Source organism: Drosophila gunungcola, assembly GCF_025200985.1.
Source record: "Drosophila gunungcola strain Sukarami chromosome X unlocalized genomic scaffold, Dgunungcola_SK_2 000021F, whole genome shotgun sequence".
Taxonomy (NCBI): Eukaryota; Metazoa; Arthropoda; class Insecta; order Diptera; family Drosophilidae; genus Drosophila; species Drosophila gunungcola.
This window is the reverse complement of record NW_026453184.1, coordinates 652,532-663,972: the sequence shown is the minus strand read 5'-3', so window position 1 is coordinate 663,972 and position 11,441 is coordinate 652,532. Positions and strand designations below refer to the sequence as shown.

General features: G+C 44.4%; 5 protein-coding genes across 5 annotated transcripts; 1 reads left to right on the top strand and 4 right to left on the bottom strand.

The window, feature by feature from the left end:
- Window positions 1–211: 211 nt before the first annotated feature.
- Window positions 212–4,510, bottom strand: LOC128260371 (histone H3.3A). Its single transcript, XM_052993327.1, has 3 exons — window positions 4,355–4,510; window positions 1,915–2,314; window positions 212–1,836 (listed from the first exon to the last, which is right to left on the bottom strand). Exons 2-3 carry the CDS (start codon window positions 2,293–2,295, stop codon window positions 1,660–1,662), a joined length of 558 nt encoding a protein of 185 aa, XP_052849287.1. The 5' UTR covers window positions 2,296–2,314; window positions 4,355–4,510; the 3' UTR covers window positions 212–1,659.
- Window positions 4,511–5,059: 549 nt separating this feature from the next.
- Window positions 5,060–6,663, bottom strand: LOC128260313 (dolichyl-diphosphooligosaccharide--protein glycosyltransferase 48 kDa subunit). The gene is made up of 2 exons (XM_052993213.1): window positions 6,445–6,663; window positions 5,060–6,356 (listed from the first exon to the last, which is right to left on the bottom strand). The coding sequence occupies exons 1-2, from the start codon at window positions 6,584–6,586 to the stop codon at window positions 5,149–5,151; spliced, it is 1,350 nt and encodes a 449-aa protein (XP_052849173.1). The 5' UTR covers window positions 6,587–6,663; the 3' UTR covers window positions 5,060–5,148.
- Window positions 6,664–6,715: 52 nt separating this feature from the next.
- On the top strand, window positions 6,716–7,945 carry LOC128260328 (uncharacterized). Its single transcript, XM_052993231.1, has 2 exons — window positions 6,716–7,229; window positions 7,481–7,945. Exons 1-2 carry the CDS (start codon window positions 6,830–6,832, stop codon window positions 7,615–7,617), a joined length of 537 nt encoding a protein of 178 aa, XP_052849191.1. The 5' UTR covers window positions 6,716–6,829; the 3' UTR covers window positions 7,618–7,945.
- A 141-nt stretch (window positions 7,946–8,086) lies between these two features.
- Window positions 8,087–8,582, bottom strand: LOC128260330 (uncharacterized). The gene is made up of 2 exons (XM_052993233.1): window positions 8,486–8,582; window positions 8,087–8,423 (listed from the first exon to the last, which is right to left on the bottom strand). Exon 2 carries the CDS (start codon window positions 8,414–8,416, stop codon window positions 8,183–8,185), a length of 234 nt encoding a protein of 77 aa, XP_052849193.1. The 5' UTR covers window positions 8,417–8,423; window positions 8,486–8,582; the 3' UTR covers window positions 8,087–8,182.
- A 382-nt stretch (window positions 8,583–8,964) lies between these two features.
- Window positions 8,965–10,901, bottom strand: LOC128260312 (zinc finger protein ZPR1). Its single transcript, XM_052993212.1, has 2 exons — window positions 10,121–10,901; window positions 8,965–9,839 (listed from the first exon to the last, which is right to left on the bottom strand). Exons 1-2 carry the CDS (start codon window positions 10,803–10,805, stop codon window positions 9,139–9,141), a joined length of 1,386 nt encoding a protein of 461 aa, XP_052849172.1. The 5' UTR covers window positions 10,806–10,901; the 3' UTR covers window positions 8,965–9,138.
- Window positions 10,902–11,441: the final 540 nt, after the last annotated feature.

Sequence of the window (11,441 nt, the reverse complement as noted above, 5' to 3'; positions counted from 1 at the left end):
AAGCCAAAGCCACCCACACACATACAGATGCAGCCAGCCAACCTAACACACACATAATCACACTGAGATTATCACACGCACACACCTTAGCAAAACGAATGACGTTTGCTTTTGATTTTTGGAACCAACTGTACTTTCCCCCCTCTCTCCATCCCTTTCCCACCGTCTATTTCTATCTCGCTTTCGTAGAAAATAAAACAATTTGTTGGTGTTGGGTTTTTTGGTTTCTTCTATAGAAAAAACCGTTTATTTTTTTGTTATTTTTTTTGCTGATGTTTCCAGTTATTTTTGCTGTTGCTGTCAATGTTTTTCGTTATTTTTGTTTCTTTTTACTTTTTGGGGGGTTTTTTGTTGTTTTGTTTTATTGGTTCTTGTAAGCTACGATACGATATAGACACATATGCATATAGTCCGATTTGTTTAAATGTCCAATGTGAAACTAGTTATCGACACCAATTTACAAGTATATAAGTATATGTGGGCGTTTATAATTGATTATTTTGCATGTGTTTCAACTACATATAAATATTGAGAAATATTCAATGCTTTTCTGTTTTGTTTTATTTTGGGTATTATTATTCGATGCTCTTCCAAATCTATAGATGTGTATTAACATCGAGTAATTTATTTGATTGCTGAATCATCTTTATATCTTTTCCATCTTCTCATCTTCTTCTTCCGCCTAAACGTACAAAATGCATGTAAATCTAAAATCTTATTTAATCAACTAACTCTGTCACGCCCATCCCTTCGTTATACAGTATATATATATATATATTCTATATATATAATGTTTTTGTAAGTGATTTGAAGTAACGGAAGGTAAACAAAATAAAGAGTATTAATGTCTAGTGTTTTCGTTTTCTATATAGATATATTTATATATATATTTATATACGTAAGTGTATTTTTAAGTGTACTCAATTCGGTCTTCGGTGTTATATGTGGATACCATTTCATATGTTAAAAGGTCATGCGTCTTCAGATGGTCCGTCCAATTGCCACGCCCTCGCCGCCTCATCGCAAATCCGGAAATCCGGCCGGGCAGTAATCCGACACCGTCTGTCCGCCTTGCCACGCCCAGCTGGCGGCACGTGTTAGGTTGGCCCCAACCTCCAGGTCCACGAGTCCCGGCAGCCAGATGTTGAGATCCCCCAAAGTGGGAAACCAGGCGCCTTAAAGACCACGGATTACTGGAAATCAAGGCCCGCCAGCCAGACAAGTGTTGGAGTTTTTGGTGGCGGATGTTGCAGACGGACAGGCAACGACGGCTGCCCGGGGGAATCCCTTTCCGAAGATGGATCCGGAATCGGGAAAAGTAGCGCGGTTCAAGGACGATCCAATCGTCGAAGCAGACGAGAAAAAAAACTTAATAACTAATATATAATAGTAATAATAAGAGTTACAAATATTTTTAGCATTAAAGTAATGTTGTGATTGTGTGTTTTATGTGTGGCGTTGGTTTTAGCATCGTCATTTCGACGATCCGACGGCAACTGAACAAAAGGATGATAAATGTATACACGCAAATATGAATGATAAGATTGGATCAAAATGTCGCTGGTACTCCTCCTTTTGGCTCCTCTCCCTTAACAAAATATAAATCAGAATTGTCTGCTCGGGGATGGACTGTGATCCTTCTGTTCTTAGTGATCCTCCTTAAGCACGCTCGCCACGGATGCGGCGCGCCAACTGGATGTCCTTCGGCATAATTGTCACGCGCTTGGCGTGGATGGCGCACAAGTTGGTATCTTCGAAGAGACCCACCAAATACGCCTCAGAAGCTTCCTGCAGGTCAAAGAAAATAATATAGTTGTAGATACAAAAATAAAGAAACTGGGTGTTACTGATTGGCCTGTATCAATATTATTTAAAACTCATTTCCTTTTTACATTTTGTTTTCTAATTTTACTGATATAATATTATTTTTATGCTTTTGGCTATTAACTCAAAACCCCTTTTAAAATCCCCATGATCAAATAATCCATCATCGAATAGAAATAAAATTCTCACCTGCAGGGCTCCGATGGCCGCCGACTGGAAACGCAAATCGGTCTTGAAATCCTGAGCGATTTCACGCACCAGGCGCTGGAAGGGCAACTTGCGGATGAGCAACTCGGTCGACTTCTGGTAACGACGGATCTCACGAAGAGCCACGGTACCGGGACGATAACGATGGGGCTTCTTCACTCCGCCAGTGGATGGCGCCGATTTACGAGCGGCCTTGGTGGCCAACTGCTTTCGGGGTGCCTTTCCTCCGGTAGACTTACGGGCGGTCTGCTTGGTACGGGCCATATTTAGTTCTTATCTCAAACTGCAATATGAAGATGTCGGGATAAGAAAATTAGAGTCTTCGTTCTTTGTCCATGGAAATATGGGTTCTAACCATAAAACAAAGCAAATTAAGTTGCTGGCTATATAAATTTGATGGATATACACACAACGCGGATTTTTTTTCAATATCAAATGAAGTTATTTAGCACTTGAATCTTATAATTGTATGGGATTTTCGAGTAATGCCAAATCTGAAGTTTTTTGGTTTACTTACTAAATACAACTCTTGTAGTTACCAATAAGAAGGTGATCCTTTCTAGGTGAGAAACAAATTCCGACTGCCAGTAACTTTTTAGACACTCAGACCTTTTCGGTCGGCACAGGCGCAGTGCAGCAGCCTGCAGGAAGGTGCAACCGGCCAGGATACACAAGATATAGACGGTTGGATGTGGCGGGGAGCCAAAGTTAAGACCGATGCACAGCGCCGAAGCGCTGGCGGCCAACTGACGACGAACAGAGATTTGTGGACACAACGAAAACGAGGGTTGTACGTGAATTTCGTCGGGACAGCTGCCTGCTTTTCCCTTTCCCCCCCATCGGTTTTTTCATCTTCTGGGAACGGCGCACGGCACTCGAGAAACTTCCACTTAAGTGGGAAAGGAAAAAATCGTGTCTTGGCAAGCACACACTAGGAAAAACAGGGCTTCATATTTACATTTTATACATTTGTTTGCCTTGTAAATGTTTGTTAGAGTTTATTTCAGCAAATTCTGCTAATCAATGATCAATGCTCATCATCTGCCGTTGAAACTCGGGCTTTAAATATTAAAAGATATCAAATTCATATATTCGAACAACATCATTTAGTTGCATTGTAAAATTTTTTGAATTTGTTATATCTTCATGAGATACAAGTTTCTCGTAAAGGCTTTTTTTAAGATGTTATTATATTTATGCTGATCATGCAATAATTTCTTGAGATATCGGTAATTATAGCAAGGCATTTTTGCACTTATTTTTTACTTTTATATGCTCCTGTACATAGAACTACCCTATGTGCTACAGATTTTTCTCTTTGTGTAAAGGTTCCACGATGGAGTACCACTTCAAATCTTATTTCTTTTCTTTGCGAGCAAACAACGTGAGTCGCTGTTTTTTGTGTTCCCCTTCCTTTTGTGTACTGCCACTCGAATATTTTGCGTTTTATGCGGAATCAATCAAGCTGAAGCAATGAGTTGTAGTTTTCAATCTATGTGCAGCCAAGAAGAAAATAAATAAAAGAAAAGCTAAGAAAAAAATCTTGGAAGCGCCAAAAGAGTAAACATAAACAAAAGGAAAAGCAGGCGGTAAAACTTGGCGCGCATTTGAAGGCGGCAAGTTGAAGGGAGACAGACATAAGGCACATTCACAATAGAAAGAGAGGAGTGGTGTGCTCACAACAGTTAATTGCGTCGTTTCTCCGCTAGCCAGCATGTGTGTATGTAACAGCTGCACATCCTCACAAAAGACAATACAAAATAAAAAACAATTATGCAATAAACTATGGGAAAGAGGGGGGCCACTCTGCGCATGACAAGCGCAGACATGCACATCTGCATTGTGGTATACACACACACAACTTGCAAGGGCCAGCACTTGAGAAGGAAATAAAAATAATTTGATTGTTTGACGCCACCATAAATACGATTACTCATACTTTTTCGCGCCAATTTTGATGAACCCTATTTTTGTGTCGCCAATTTCATTTGCGGCTGCAACTTTAATTTGTTGCTGCTCTCCTGCGTGGCGGCCATTTTGAAAAAGCATCGCGGCACAACTACAACAATAATGCACCCGTCGTGCAAATACGAACACGAAACCTCTCACATCTTCGTGCATTTGTGTGTATCCACCAGCGAAAATGCCAGTGCGTGTTCGGTGAAAAATAGGGCTCCGCTGGACGGCCGGCGGAGCCCCAAAAACAAAAAAAAATTTGCTTGCATCTGGAGCCACCAAATACGGAGCAGCGCACACAACTTTTACTGCCCACAAGCCCGGGAATTCGAAGAACAAAGCTTAAGTCTATGCAAAAATCACTCACCGTTGAACACGAAAGAAAATAAATATTTTCACAAATTTGGTTTTTTCACGAGACGAACTGTTCGGACGAAATTTCACAAAAGATGGGCGACGGTCGATAGGCGGTGACAGTAGAGGTGGAGAGTCGTTGAGTTATCGATACCAGCATCGAGTCATCGATGAAAATTTGGAGAAGCCGGGATCAAAAAGCATAAAAATAAATAGAAATACAAGTTCTGCTTAAAAAAATTGAATTTCAAACATAGATCAAAAATATATAAGGTTGTCAAAAATCTTCCTTCAGCTTTTTTTGTCTCTTGAATTTCGCGGCTATTTACAAAGCGCTACAGAGCTCGTATCTGCATATTGCGCAGTGTTGCCAGATTAGGAGTTTTCACCCCAGTCTTAGGGTTTCTTTGACGGTATTGGGGGAAATATTTTATTGGGGGGAAATGTGTGTGTTTTTTTTAAAGAATTTTACTATTTAACACTGTAAAAATGACAAAATACAGAAGTTACCTAACTTGTAAGCAAGACTAACTCTATACATCTAAACTGAAATTAAGTAAATGTAAAATCCTTAATTTTGAAGCCCACATATTCAATATGATATTCTGTTGTTGGTTCCCTTTTGTGAGACCAAAAATAAATTAATTTAAAACGAGTCTAAAATAAAGCAAATATAAAAAACACAACAAATGTTATTTAAATTTTTTGAACGATAAGATTCTACATGCGGAAAAAGACTTTATTTTAGTGTTAAGGGGACTTGAATGTTACATTTATGCTGAAGCTGAATAAAAGCCAGCCAGCAGACTACTGCGACTTCTTGTCCTCCTTGGCGGCCCTGCCAACGGGCTCATCCTTGAAGTGGAGGAACACGAACGAGAAGACGAACACGCCAATCATCATGGAGAAGGCGCTGGTGTAGTAGGGGAAGGCGCTGGGGATGAAGCGCTCGTACTGCGTGTGCTCCAGCGGACGCACCGACACCTGGGTGGTGCTGTACAGGTGCGTGTAGCCGACGCGATCGTAGTCCACCTTGAACTGGTACACGCCGTAGACGTCGGGGATCTTGAACTTGGCCTGGTAGGCGCCCGAGCTGGTCTGCTTCAGGTAGGTGCGGACGAAGGGATCAATACGCACGAACTCCAGCTGGATGTCGCTGGCCTTGAAGGCACGCCACTGACCCTGGACCAGCTCCTCAATGCCAATGGTGTAGACGACGGGATCGGTGATGGTGTAGGCCTGATCCGGGGGCAGCAGCTCTCCCTCCTTGTGATGCTGCACGGATGACACGCGCAGGCGGCCCGTCTCGCCAAACACCCACTGGCTGATGGACTCGGCCGCGTCGCGATTGCCGGCCAGCTTGTGGAACACACCGCTCTGGGCGTACTGCACCGCCGTGGTGAAGCTCTCGTCGGAAAAGAAGGTCAGCGAGCCGGAGAAGACCACGCGAGCGTTGTTCCTCGCCTGCAGGGCGGCAATCAGCAGAGTGCCGCGACCCACGGCATGCGGATAGTCGGAGACACTGGCCTCGGGATTGTAGCTGTACGCGGTGCTCTCGGCGGTCAGCAGCTTCAGCACCAGCGGGTTCTCCTTGTCGGCAATCAGTCCGGTGCCGCGGTAGAGCAGTGGAGCTGCATCCGCCTGCCTGTTTGCCTTGCCCACAATGGTGTCCGCCTGGATTAGGTTCTTCGCAGCGGTCAGGATCGTGGTGTGATCGCCCGCATCGCTGACATCGTAGTGCAGGTGATCGATGACCGCCGCATTCTCCTCGTCCAGCTCGAAGCCGCACTCGGAGGCGAACTCGCGCAGGGCATCGCCGGATTTCTCGCTTCCCGCCACCAGGACATTGCCGCCATCGTCCACGAATTGGGCGAGACGCTCTACGTTCACATCGCCACCGAATTCCTCTACACTTGGGGCGAAAATGATGACGTTCTTGTACAAATATTCGCCGTATTTGGACAGCAGCAGGCTGGAGTCGTCTGCCAGCTTGTAGGTGAGCTTGAAACCCCGATCTGCGGGTGAAATAACCAATTATTGTTGGCCATTGATCAACCGGAACTTTTTGTCCACGTCAGAGGTTAGCCGGCATTTTGCACTCACCCTGCAGCGACTTAAAGAATATCGAGTGCGTCTCGCGGATGGCCAGGTTGTCCAGCAGCACCAGGGTGCTGGCGTCCGTTTCGAGCACCGCTTGGCAGTGGGCAATCGCCAGGACGGCAATCAGTAGAGCCTTCCACATCATTATTTTCCCTTAACCAACTTTTTCCGGCTTGTCTCCTAAAAAAAAAAATGACTGATTCCAGTGTGGCCAAGTGTTGTAAATGCAAAAGTTCTGCCCTAAATACATCGATTGATCGTTTTATTAATCGACTTTAATTCCATCTCTAATTTATTTAAAACAAAACAATTTTTGGATTTAAATTTTTATTTAGCAAAGAAATTCTATTCCCTCCTACCACACACACACACACACACACAAATTGAGATGGACATCTTTGAGAGCTTCTGCCGGACGTGCGGCAACGAGTGCCTGGAGTCGCTGGGTATCTACGAGGAGAGCGCCCGGGCGCTGGACAAGATGGTGCCCATTGCAGAGATGCTGGCGGCCTGTCTGCCCGCCTCCTTGCCGCCACTGAACCAATCCGACGACTATCCCAAGCAGATCTGCCGCATCTGCGTCAAGAAGCTATCGATGGCCTACGAGTTCAGCCACCAGTGGCTGGGAGCCCACAGCGAGTTCAACGTGGCCCTGAAGTTCGAGCAGCGCAGGAAGCGCAGTCTGGCCAGCAAGTCCCAATTCCAGCCCCACCAGGCAAAGCCCAAGGATGAGCAGCTGCCCACGGAGGCAGCGGATGCAGTGCCCCTTAAAATAGAACCAGTAATGGGTGAGGAAGTTGACCAAGTAGTGCAGATCGTATTTAAAATGCTACCCAATCAACAGAATTGTTTTCCTGTAAACCAAAAATGCATAGTACCCCTAGAATCATTTAAAATGAGTATAATTTAAGCCAGAAACTTAATAAATAAGTTACTTTGGCTTAGATCAGACTTAACTTTCTAAATTACTAGACGGGATTTAAGTCTTGCTCTTGTGCTTTATAGTTTCTAAAGCTTTTACGCCTTCAATCTTTTCCAGAAGCTCCATCTGCAAACGTGGAGGTCAAGAACAGCAGCGATTCCCGACTTGGTTTTAAGTGCGGCATCTGCAACGAAAGTTTTCACACGGAGAAGGCCTGCAAGTTCCACTTCAAGTTTTCTCACAAGGATCTCTAGTGCTCCAACGGACCTCACTATTTTGTAATTAGAGTAATCGCGCTCACTTACTACAAGACTGTGGTAGTAACTGCATCAAAATTTTAACCTTTTAATGGCATAATTTTTTGTCCTTCGTTAAGACAGTCCTGTGTCAAATTAGCTATTTGTTTTTATACGCCCTAGCATAAGCAGAAAGAATAGATTTCTATAAAGATTCACCATATTTGCACTTGTACATGAAGATGTTTGTTTTTGTTAGCTTTAAATTTATAGAACTTTAAAGAAATTAAATGTTCTTGTGTAACTGATAGCTGAATTTTGTGGTTTCTGCACATATAGTATACAATAAGATTTCTGTTTTGTTAAGCTACAAAGATATATATAAAATTCAACGAAACCAATAATGTGTGATCTTGTTATGGTGGAGAAAAAGTAAAAGTAAAGTCCTGGCAAAAGGATCCCCCCATAGATGAACCACACTGACCTCTGTACATTTAGTGGTTTGTTTTACTTAGCTTTAGCGTAAACAAAAAAAAATCAAAGATGAAAGTGATACGGTCGGATTTCGTGACGGTAATCCTCTCTAGTCATCCTCGTCATCGCGGACTTTCTGGGCACGCGGATCGTCGTGGCGGAAGACAACGTAGCCCAGCTTATAGCGCCTATTGTCCCCGTCCTTGGCGTAGTAGTTGGCCACTCCGATGGTGGCCATGACGAGTCCGGCGAGGGCCAAAGCGGATCCGCCGACGATGTCCGGAATCTCGTTCCAGGCGCGCTTCAGCAGCGATGTGGAGCCTCGGGCAGCGGATGCGGACATCTTGGAGCTCTAAGAGATCGGAATAGCTCGGATAAAGCCACTTCAACGAGGATATTTGGGCATATTTACCAAAAGTAAAACGCGATTAGTTTAGTTACACAACGGGAGACAGCTGTTTGGCTAGAGATGGCACGGCAACAGGACTGCTGTCTATCGATAGATGTTATCGCCGCTAAAGATGACCAAACTCCGATTTATTTATTTAAGTTTTTTTAAAGCTCTTTATATTTGAATGGAATTAATTTAAAGTAGATTTCTTCAGGAAAATTTTAAAGAAAGCATACACCCCGACAGATGTGATCTGTTTTCATTGGTTTGAAATTCATTCAAAAATTATTTTTTTTAATTTAAGAACTTCTTTGGTGTATTATAAAAACTAGGGATTTGTAAAGATAACTTTTTTATGGAATTCAATTGTTTTAAACATCTAATCTAAACTTCATTTGTTAATAAACTGAGACAGGCTCTGTTGTTTGTATACGTTGTTTTTAAATAATGGTTTCTAATTTTCTAGCGGTTTTACTGCGATTTCGAAAAAGTAAAGAAAATCGATTTTAAAATGATCTTTATTTTCTTGCCTACGTGTAACATGTATAAAAGGATCAATAATAAGCAAAAACGCATATAATTTGTAATTTAAAATGTAATTGCCTAGACGCGACTTTTGTGTGACTTAAGCTGAAGGTAAATGCAGCATGGTTAAACCTCTAGGCCGGTCATCATCACGCATCCTGCTCGTAGCCCTCCGTCTTCATATCGTTTAGGCCCAGCTGCTCGTTGTCGTCGAAGGAGCGATCGAACCGCTCCACCGAGAGCTTCTCATCCGGCTCCGAGTCATCGTCACTGAGCGATTGCACATAGGTATTGCCCGCCGGATCCTCTAGCACCAGCGTAATGATCCGCTTCAGTTGCATCACATCGTCGAAGGTGCCCAGGAACTGCTCCATCTGCTGCTTGGTCGCCTCGTCCGCCGAGTCGTGGAAGAGAGTGCCGTCCAGCTGGTCCCGCATGGCCACCAGCAGACCCTCAACGGTGGTGAAGCGTCCGCACAGGGCATGCGGACCCACGTCCAGGTCCAGCTCCGGAATGGACAGGCTGCACGTCTCCGACTTGAGCACATCGCGCGTCAGGTCCTCGCGGCCGGCAATCTTCACCCGGAAGCGAACGCCCTGCGGCTCTACGCCGCCGCCGGACTTCACCTCGTTGGTCTTGTGGCCGCAGGCACCGCAGACGGTGGCCATGATCACCACCTCCTTGAAGTGCGGGATATTCGTCAGCTTCATGTTCGTCTCGCATGGCGCCTGGCAGTTCGAACAGTTGGTGGGGAACTGCAGCACCTCACCGTGCAGATTCTCGATGGGCCACTCGTCCTCGGCAATCGGCTTCAGCAGGTTCTGATCCTCGTGGTTTTGCTCGTAAAGTCCTGGAATGGAAAATATGTGCATTAAATGGAGTTCATCATTTGAATTATTCTTATATTAAAACATTCGGATTTAAATGGTATATTGAACCCTTAATTAAACTTCCCTCAGATGGTCAAAAGTAACCATATATTCAAAAATCAAGACTTTAAGCTTGAGTTTTTAAGTAAGTGTAACAAATTATTGCTACCTTAATACAGGTATTTACGAAGATGGAACATAACTCTAAAAGAATTTTCTGGCCATAGAGTTTCTATCACTCTCGACTTAAATGGAGCCTCACCCAATTGCTCGTTTTGTTGCTGGCTGCGGGTGAAGTGCGATGTCCTTAGCTGCGGATCGGAAGCGGGCGCCAGGGGATTCTCGACGAAGCTGTTGCCGGAGATGTCCTCGATGTGGAGGCGAAAGGGCGTGGGCAGCTCCTTCAGCCGGCGCAGTCGCTCGATGTAGGCGTCAATGGAGGCGGCAGCCTCCGGATGGTCGATGCGCCGCTTGTCCTGGTCTTGCGACAAGCCGGCTATCGTCCGCTCGATGATGCCCTCGACGGTGGTCACCTCGCCCTTCTGCGACTGCACTGGGATCTCCAGCTCGACCTCCGGTATGCTTACACTGGAGTTGTCCGAACGCACCACCCGTCGGTTGAGATCGGCCATCGACTGAACCTGCAGCTCGATGCGTATGCCAGACTTCTGGATCTCCGAGGCCGACTGCATTTCGTTGTTGATGTGGCCGCAGTGGTCGCACTTGAAGGACATGAGCACCACCTCGCGGAAGAAGGGAATCTTGGTGGGCAGCAGCCGGGTGACGCCAGTCTCAAAGCATCGCATGCAGGCAGACTCGATTTCGACCACCTCGTCCGTCTGCTCCGCGTTGATCTCCCGGAAAATGGGCTCCGGCCGGACAGTGGTCGCCCGGTCATTCTCCGGCGGACTGGGATTGCTGCCGCTGGCGGCGCTCACGGTGGACATTTTCGTTTTCGCTGCTTCTTCCAAGTGTATTACGTTCCAAAAATTATTTAGATTCCGAAACGAAACGTGCAAGTTTTTTTTGTGTGTGCTGGTGTGACCAGCTATGACTCATATAAAATACTAAAAATCGTTTTAAATACCCTACAAATATTTGGCGGTTTATTTAAAACTTCGATCTAGAATGTTCTTTGATAAAACTAGCAAAATAAAATATATACAAATTGGTTCGATAATGTGTGTTTTATTTTCCGATTGAAAATTAGTTTTTAATCTTAAGCTGCATGAGCTGCCAACATTATAATCTTTTTAAATTTAATAACGTCCCTACTACAATGACATGTCCAACCAGCAGTAGGTAGTTGATTATGTTGGATCGCCGTCATCTGCCCATGGCAAAAAACCCCCGTCATAAACAAAATATGGATAAGAATAATTCACCAGCTGCGTTATAATCCAGAGTACATTTCTTACCTGATACAATTATTACTGAATACTCTGTAACCTTAAATAAGTCATATCACCTGGTTCTACCTACCTAAATATATTTGACCCAAAAAACGACTTTATAAGCCCAGTGGTGATGCCCCATCAATTCAGTACGAAACAAGTCTTTAATGTGTTAACTTCTTTTATTAG

Coding starts and splice junctions, on each gene's coding strand:
- LOC128260328 (XM_052993231.1), top strand. CDS start 6,830: ATGGACATCTTTGAGAGCTTCTGCCGGACGTGCGGCAACGAGTGCCTG. Junction 7,230..7,480: donor TAAAATAGAACCAGTAATGG/GTGAGGAAGTTG, acceptor AATCTTTTCCAG/AAGCTCCATCTGCAAACGTG.
- LOC128260313 (XM_052993213.1), bottom strand. CDS start 6,586: ATGATGTGGAAGGCTCTACTGATTGCCGTCCTGGCGATTGCCCACTGC. Junction 6,357..6,444: donor ATTCTTTAAGTCGCTGCAGG/GTGAGTGCAAAA, acceptor TTTCACCCGCAG/ATCGGGGTTTCAAGCTCACC.
- LOC128260312 (XM_052993212.1), bottom strand. CDS start 10,805: ATGTCCACCGTGAGCGCCGCCAGCGGCAGCAATCCCAGTCCGCCGGAG. Junction 9,840..10,120: donor GCAACAAAACGAGCAATTGG/GTGAGGCTCCAT, acceptor TTTCCATTCCAG/GACTTTACGAGCAAAACCAC.
- LOC128260371 (XM_052993327.1), bottom strand. CDS start 2,295: ATGGCCCGTACCAAGCAGACCGCCCGTAAGTCTACCGGAGGAAAGGCA. Junction 1,837..1,914: donor GCATAAAAATAATATTATAT/CAGTAAAATTAG, acceptor AGTAACACCCAG/TTTCTTTATTTTTGTATCTA.
- LOC128260330 (XM_052993233.1), bottom strand. CDS start 8,416: ATGTCCGCATCCGCTGCCCGAGGCTCCACATCGCTGCTGAAGCGCGCC.